Here is a 9,305-nt window from a genome sequence, read left to right as displayed (position 1 = left end):
CTTTTTAAATTTTTTTATCATTTTTTATATTTATTTAATTAATTATGAACAAATTAATTGGTTGAACTAGTAACCCAATACTTGAACACTCTAGTAGTTAGTTAGACAAAAAATCTTTTGGTTAAACTAGTAACCTAGCAACCTACTCTAGTGGGATTAAGGATCCATTTGGGTTAACTTTTGAAAAAAAAAATATTTTTTTATTTAAAAAAATTTAATAAACAAAAACTATTTTAAATTTGGATATAATTTTCAAATATTAAAAACAACTTTTATTTTTATTTTTTTAAAGTAAAATATTGTTGACTTTTAAAAAAAAGTAAATAATTTATGTTTCAATAAAAATATTTTTTTTAAAAAAAGATGTATTTAAACGTATTTAAAACTTAATAGAAATATTTTATTTTTGTTAAAAAATATTTTGTTCACTCACCATTCCAAATCACCAGTAATTACAAGGTCCAAAATATGCTAAAATCATTCTTAATAGAGGAAGTATAGGTGATATCATGTGAAAGTTAGATATTGACATTACTCTTAACATAATAGGAGACGCCAAAATGGCCCTTTCAGTAGCATCATAGTTCTCAAAGAAATTAATAAAATAATAACAGCATTTGAAATCCGGCATCAATACGTTGACAAGTACAAGTGCGTGATTGAGTAATGGTTATTGCTTCTCCCTTGAAACAGAAACTCATGTTCATGTTATTTCATTTTCACCAACCTCACTGCACTCAACTTCTCCACCTAACCACCATAGCTAGTGCCTTTATAAAATCTCTACACACAAGTCTATCTTGAAGAACAATTAATAATGGGTGTTGTTACTCAAGAATATGCTACCCCTGCTGCTGTGCCACCTGCTAGGCTATTCAAAGCCATGTCTTTAGATATTCACAATCTCTTCCCTAAGATTGTCGAACCCATTCAAAGTATTGAGTTCACTCAGGGAGATGGAGGTGCTGGAACCATCAAGAAGCTCACCATCCTTGAAGGTACCTTCAATCGTCATCATCATACATATATAGCTTAGTATTAATAAATAAATATTGTTACAGGTGGGGAAAGCAAGTATGTTCTTCACAGAGTGGATGAAATTGATGCTGAAAAGTTTGTGTACAACTTCAGCATAATTGGGGGAACAGGGTTGGCTGAGACGTTGGAGAAGATCCAATTTGAGAGCCAATTGGTGGAAACACCAAATGGAGGGTCCCTTAGGAAGGTTCATGTTCAGTTCTTCACAAAGGGTGATGCTAAGATGAGTGAACAAGACCTTAAGGCTTCTCAAGCCAAAGTGGAAGGCCTTGTTAAGCTTGTTGAGACTTTCCTTTTGGCTAATCCTGATTATTAGCTTCCTTTTATTTTCTGCATGTCTTCTCAAAGGACTCCTAAATAACGAAATTGTTTGTTAAACAAAATAAATTAGTCAAATATAATTAAAATTTATCTTATTTAGTATTTATTAATTATTATAATAAATAATAAATAAGACAAACTCGAACTGATTTTTTTTTTTTTTTTCTCTCTTTTTTTTTTCGACTTTTTTTTTTTGCTTTTTCTTGCTTCAAGAATCATTTTTATGATTTTTCAGATCCTCAGTAACATGTCTCTGTTCACACCAAGGTTATAAAAATTCCATGGGGTAATCAAAAACACTTTTAGCTATTTCTTCACCCATTTACAAGTTCATTTGATTTAATTAATTTAATCGTAGTTCAATTATAATAAAATAACAAGAATAGGCTAAATTCAACCAGACAGGTAACAATAATAAGAATTAACGATTAAACATTTAAAGCAACATAACAGAAAGACAATGGGACCAAAATTGAGGCAATGAAGAAGACAATGGCTGAAACGTAGGGTGTAAGAGAAGACAACGGCTATAGGAGGAGATGACGAGGATTGCGATGACCAAAATAACAGTGAAGTTGACGAGAGAAGCGGTCGAAGATGAAAAACTATGAAATTGACAAATATTATTGGAGTTTTTTCCCATTTTTTTCGATTTGGTTCGGTTCACCAGATTGATTTTCTGGTTTTCTACCAATTTTGGAATAACAAGTTTTTGTTTAAGAACCAGTCCGATTTGACATTTGGTTTCCAATTCACAATAGATTTGGTTTGATTTTCAAAACTATGGTTGACACAAAATTTTAGTAAATATGCACTTACTTAGATATCCAGTATAAGCATCAATGCACTGAATCAGTAAGTCACACAGAATTGATTAATTAATGGGTAGTGGTAGGTAGGCAAAGAATAATTATAATATAGAAATGATATAAAAAAATTCTTATTTTTTTGATAAGTAAGTGATATACACCTCCTTATTATCCATTCTCCTTATCATTCATATTTATTCTGCATGGTCAGAGTCATTAATGTTGTTTCTAAAATTAGTTTTAGTTTCTCTTAAATCAAATCTCTATCATCCCTTAATCACATTATTACTCATTAAAATGCAATTTTTCTGCAGAAATTATAGAGGTTAAATTAAAACATTTTAACAACTTTTACTATACAACTCATATTTTACATATAGTCTATTAGAAAATAAAATATAAAATATAAACAAAAATTAATAATTAAAATTATGATTTATTAGTACACATGAGATAATTTGAAGAATACAATAAGACGCATAGTTTAAAATTTGGTAATATTAATTATAGGCATCATAAGTATGAAATTAAGAATATTATGTGCACAAAATTATGGATGTTATTAATATGAAATTATGGATGTTATGTGTATAAATTTATGGATGTTATGAATAAATTTATCAATTAAATAAATTAATTTAAGAATTTGACATTTTTAAATTCAATTATGATAAAATTTAAATATTTGTAGTAACTTGATAGTTACTTATACAATAACTAAAAAATGATATGTGTATGGATGTAATATCTAATAAACATGAATTTAATTTTTAGATATTAGTTGTATGTAATTATAGATGTTATGTATATGAATTTATGAATGTTATGTGTATGAACTTAGTTAGTACAGTATAATTATAAATGCACATAAAAACACAAAAAAAATTATATCAATTTAGGTGAATTCTATGGTGTAGAAAAAAAAAATTTTCTCGCCACTAATACTTTAACAAAAGTAGGCCCTACAGAAACAGACGGTGACTGAAAAATGTGGTTATAGCATACAAGGTTCTAAAAACCATATTAATTATCCAACTGCTATAATGATTGATTTATTAGTTTATTAGTTTAATTAATTCAACCAAAATAATTATTTTATAATAAAATAATAAATAAAATATAAATAAATACACTAAGATTAATAAAAATTAATTAAATTTAACTATGATTAACAAGATTTTTAAACATAATTTTAATAAGATTACTTTAACAAAACTTAACAAAGTTTTCAACCTAAATTTAACAAACTCAGCACAACGATTATCAGGAAAAAAAGCACTGAATGAGCACTATCAACTTTCAGTTGTTTTATTTTTTAGGATCGGAATAATCTTCAACTTCAAAGTAATCTCTAGTCCATCTCATAGTAAGCTATATCAATTAGAAATTATCAAACCACATTTATTTTGTATGTAAAAACAGTTTTAAGCATATTTTACACCCTATACATGGAAGGCTTCATTGTAAGAATGCAAGAATTGATGTTGGTGGGCAGATCGATGGACAACAAATCAATACAAGCATTATAATGCACACTATTTAAGAAAAACCAATCGGGTCTCGGTTCGATCTAACTGACCAGTTTCTGGCCTGTTCAATGATTTCTAAACAGTTTTGTGATGGCGATTTTATAGGTTGAACCAAATTTTGTAGATGTTCGATTCGGTTTTTAAAACTAGGTAGCAAGTCAAAGACACCGCCAATCACCTTCTTCCAGGTCAGTTTTTCACCTGCTGCAAATATTGGCTTCATCACCTTTGCATTGGCCCAAAAGCAAACTTTGCAATCGTGCATCCGAACCTTGTCCGACTATGATTTCAGCGCGATTTCTCAGCTCAAGTCACTTTCATATTCATGGTGGTTTTACCTCTATATAATATAAGTTGGTAGATGATGCATTAGAGCCTAGCTTATTGTTGTTATTTGGCCATGCATGTATGCCACATCAATCAAATTACACTTTTTCACGTCTTTGTCTACTCGTGCGTGTGAGGGAGTGCAGTAATTTGTGCCAAATTTTCTAGAGTATTAGAGATAAGTTCTGGAAGTCTGTTTTGGACAATCCTCTACTCCATCTAACTAACTTATCCAGAGGAGTTAGACCCACTATATAATACCTTCTGATGCTCCAGATTTTTTTTTTCTTTTCTTTAAAATGAATCATAATCAACTAGAAAAATAAGAGAGAAAAGAGTAATTCAGCAAATTAAAGAAAAATAATACTCTCTTATGTGATGTTGTGTCTTACATAGAATGAATACTATCATTTATTTATAATAATAGTAAAATCTTAATACTAATAAAAAAATGATAAATATCAATACTAATCCTAAGAGATCATATTTAATACTCTGATATGATAGATTATGTTCTGAGTATCCTGATATTCTAATACTCGGTATAGAATATATCATAGGTTAGTTGAAAATAATAAATAAAGAAAAAATCATTCATGTGAAACCATTTAACTAATAAAGTTGAACTAACCTGCAGTTGATCAAACTCCAGATGGAATACTTGAGCAGAAAATCCATCCAAGGAAAATAAAAATCTATATCCATTTACATCACATGCATCAATCTTCATTGATTGAGGTCGCTAAACCACAATAATAAGAAATTTTAAGCAGGTGAAAGTGTGAATAAATACTTCAGACCATCAGTAGGATAATCAACAAACAAATGAGTATGACAAGTATGTTATGTTGTATGGTATTTATTTATAATTTATTTATTATTTTATTATAAAACGATTTTCTCAACTAGATTACGGTTGAACCGATTGTACCAATAAACTGGTGAATCAATGACTAAAATGGTTCAATGACTAGTTTAGTTTTCAGAACCTTGGGTTGTAGCAAGTCAAAGACACCACCAATCACCTTCTTCCAAGTCAGTTTTTCACCTGCTGAAAATATTTGGCTTCATCACATTTGCGTTGGCCCAAAAGGAAACTTTGCAATCGTGCAACCAAACCTTGTCCGACTATGATTTCAGCGCGATTTCTCAGCTCAAGTCACTTTCATATTCATGGTGGTTTTACCTCTATGCTTCCTGCCATTCCACCTTTCTCACGGAACCGTCTCACCTCACTTGACCGGGTTTACTTCTCTACGAACTGGTCCTTGCCTCCTCTATGCAAGGTGTCCAAGATTGGTTTCTCTGAACCAAAAGATGAAGTCGCTTCTCGTAAGTTTCTCTACTCACCTCCACCAAATCCCATCTCTATGCCACCATTTTTTCTAATACTTCCACTTTGAATTCAAACCTCATTCTTTATGTGATTGTACGCGTGTGTGTTTCTTTTTTTTTTTAGCTGGTAATATTGAATTGGAGACGCCACTGAAAATTGTAAAATACTCAAATTTAAAATTGAGGGCAAAAAATAAACGCATAGTTAGCTTTGATGTTGATCTAAAGAGTCTCACCAGCGAAATGTTTGATGTAATGTACAAGTAAGCACTGTTCCAATAGTATCCTCCCTTAGTACTCACTCTTTGTTTGAATGGTTTGTTTCATTATTATTACAAAAATTTAATTTTCTTTTATTTGGGAGATATTTTAAGGGAACAAAAAATGTTATTTGCACATCAAAGTCAACCACAAAAATTAACTACTAGTATAAGGTAAAGTATATTTTTTAACCTTAAAGTTTGTTAAAAAATTTTAAAATACCCCTAAATTTATTTTGTTTTAATTTTGTTTCGAATATTTTTTATTTGCATCAAATATACTCCCGGTTACTAATTTTTCAAAAATTTCAAAACCAACTCAACAATAATTTTACAAGAATAACCTTTAATATAAGTAAACCAAACACAGTTTTCATAAATTATTGGTGGATTGATTCTGAATTTAGTGATTAGGAGTTTATTTGACACAAATCAACAACTAGGATAAAATTGAAATAAAATAAAATCTAGGAGTATTTTTAAATTTTCTGACAAACTTTAGAAACAAAAAATATACTATAAAATACATATTAGAATATAAATACACATTAAAAATGAGTAAAACAACACATGTATTTTATACACAAATGCATAATGATTGATTTTGATTTGCACCTAGCATAGATGATATGAAAATTATACTTTTTCAGATACCAAAAATGGTGATTTAGGTAGAATCATAATTTTAAAGTAGTATGAGTGACTTGTGTTGAGATGGTTGCATTGAGTAGTTCTTAATTTCATTGTCTAGAAAAACAGTTATTCTTCATTGTTTTTAAACAACTTTGATAGTTCAAAAGCTGTATTTCGTTTGGGAGTTAGAACTTTTGGAGAATGTCACAAATACACAATAATGATGTTAGAAAATGATACATTATTCCCTACTTGATATAAAAAGATAGAAAAAAATTGAAGAAAAACAATAGTCTATACCAATATATAATATAAGTTGGTAGATGATGCATTAGAGCCTAGTTTATTGTTGTTATTTGGCCATGCATGTATGTCACATCAATCAAATTACACATTCTAAGTCCTTGTCTACTCGTGCATGTGAGGAAGTGCATTAATAGTGCCAAATTTTCTAGAGTATAGAGATAAGTTCTGGAAGTCTGTTTTGGGCAACCTTCTACTCCATCTAACTAACTTATCCAGAGGAGTTAGATCCACTATATAATACCTTCTGATACCCCAGATTTATTTTTTTTCTTTTTTTAAATTGAATCATAATCAACTAGAAAAATAAGAGAGAAAAGAGTAATTCAACACATGAAAGAAAAATAATACTCTCTTATGTGATGTTGTGTCTTATATGGAAAGAATACTAGCATTTATTTATAATAATAGTAAAATCTTAATACTAATAAAAAAATGATAAATATCAATACTAATCCAGAGAGATCATATTTGATACTCTGATATTATAGATTATATTCTGAGTATCCTGATACTCTAATACTCGGGATAGAATATATCATAGGTTAGTTGAAAATAATAAATAAAGAAAAAATCATTCATGTGAAACCATTTAACTAATAAAGTTGAACTAATCTGCAGATGATCAAACTCCTGATGAAATACTTGAGCAGAAAATCCATCCAAGAAAAATGAAAATCTATATCCATTTACATCAAGTGCATCAATCTTCATTGATTAAGGTCGCTAAACCACAATAATAAGAAATTTAAAGAAGGTGAAAGAGTGAATAAATACTTCAAACCATTAGTAAGATAATCAACAAACAAATGAGTATAACAAGTATGTTATTGTTGGGAAAACTCATCACAGGTTTAAACCAAGAACCTGTCTAACAGCGGAAGCACCAAAAATAATTTTTCCACAACCTGTGCAATTAAATGGGTAACACCAAAGATACTCCAAGTAGCAAATATAATGGCAGAAATTAAATAAGCAGACACCAGAATTTTAACGTGGGAAAACCCCCAAAAGAGGGACAAAAAACCCACGGGACCTAGTCCAGAAAAATCTTCCACTATTAGAATAATGGGTACACAAACAGTCTTCCTAGTAACACTAGGGCATCTCAACAATCAACAAAATACATCACCAAAACTGGTGGAATCAACATAAACCCTCCACAAAATAGGTATCTCAAATCAGGCAAAAGAGAAGGCAATACAACAAATAAGTTATATCCTAATGTTCATCTCTACACCAGGAATAACATACTAAAATTTCATAAGAAATGGAGCAAGTTTACCAAGTCAATGTGATCAAGATAACCATGCTCTTTTCCCCAAATTTTTCCTTCTTCTCTTCGACGCCGAAAACCACACCTCCTTTCACTGTTTCATTTTGTTTCAAAAAAGGAGGGCTTCAAAAACCTCATTCTCTCTCTCCTTACCATGGCTTGTTAGCCACTCATCTTTCTTTATTTATTTATTTTTTGTTTCTTTTAAAACTTGTGGGCCCCACTTAGTTTGGGGACCCACCAACAAATCTCCCTCTCACCAACTAAGTGGGGATAGGCTGCTCTACCAAGCCTGCCTTCTCTTTGCAGGAATCAAACTTCACTGCAGGTAAACTCTTAGTCATCATATCTGAACCATTATCATCAGTATGGATCTTCTCAAGTGCATATGACTTCATCTCAAGCGCTTGACGTATCCAATGATACCTCACCTCTATGTGCTTCGATCTAGAATGAAACGTCGGATTCTTGCTGAGATGGATAGCACTCTGACTGTCACAAAATAACACAAACTTCTCTTGATTGATGCCTAACTCTTGTAGGAATTTCTTCATCCACAAGAGTTCCTTAGAAGCTTCAACAACAGCAATGTATTCTGCCTCTGTAGTAGACAAAGCAACACATTTCTGAAGTCGGGATTGCCACGACATAGCTCCCCCTGCATAAGTCATCATATAACCAGAAGTAGACTTCCTTGAATCAAGATCCCCAGCCATATCTGCATCTGTGTAACCATCCAACACAGGTTGGCCACTCCCAAAGCACAAACAAACTCTGGAAGTACCATTAAGGTATCTGAGAATCCACTTCACTGCTTGCCAGTGTTCCTTGCCAGGATTAGAGAGAAATCGACTAACAACTCCAACTGCATGAGCAATATCTGGCCTGGTGCAAACCATAGCATACATCAAACTGCCAACTGCAGATGCATATGGAATCTTCTTCATTTCCACTTTCTCTTTCTCACTTGTAGGACATTGCTGCGAACTCAGCTTGAAATGACTAGCAAGTGGAGTACTAACAGGTTTGGAATTACTCATGCTAAACCTCTCTAAAACCTTCTCAATGTACTTCTGCTGTGATAACCACAGTTTCCCATTCTTCCTGTCACGAGTGATACTCATGCCAAGGATTTTCTTTGTAGGACCCAAATCCTTCATAGCAAAGGATCTGTTCAAGTCTTTCTTAAGACTTTCAATCTTCTTAGTGTCATGACCAACAATCAACATGTCATCAACATAAAGCAAGAGAATTATAAAATCACCATCAGAGAATTTCTTAACATACACACAATGATCAGAAGAAGTCTTACTGTACCCATGACCTTCCATGAAGGAATCAAACTTCGTGTACCACTGCCTTGGCGCTTGCTTCAGCCCATATAAGCTCTTATTCAACTTGCATACAAGGTGATCCTTTCCTTTAACCTCGAAATCCTCTGGTTGCTCCATATAGATTTCTTTATCTATGTCAC

The 9,305-nt window shown here is 31.4% G+C and overlaps 1 protein-coding gene across 1 annotated transcript; it reads left to right on the top strand.

Moving 5' to 3' along the window:
• The first annotated feature begins 676 nt into the window (after window positions 1-676).
• LOC107483491 (pathogenesis-related protein 10) lies at window positions 677-1,454 on the top strand. Its single transcript, XM_016104107.3, has 2 exons — window positions 677-998; window positions 1,062-1,454. Exons 1-2 carry the CDS (start codon window positions 818-820, stop codon window positions 1,352-1,354), a joined length of 474 nt encoding a protein of 157 aa, XP_015959593.1. The 5' UTR covers window positions 677-817; the 3' UTR covers window positions 1,355-1,454.
• The last annotated feature ends 7,851 nt before the right edge of the window (window positions 1,455-9,305 follow it).

Source organism: Arachis duranensis, chromosome 4, assembly GCF_000817695.3.
Source record: "Arachis duranensis cultivar V14167 chromosome 4, aradu.V14167.gnm2.J7QH, whole genome shotgun sequence".
Lineage (NCBI taxonomy): Eukaryota > Viridiplantae > Streptophyta > Magnoliopsida > Fabales > Fabaceae > Arachis > Arachis duranensis.
Note: the sequence above shows the minus strand (reverse complement) of the source record. Positions and strands in the feature narration are given on the sequence as shown.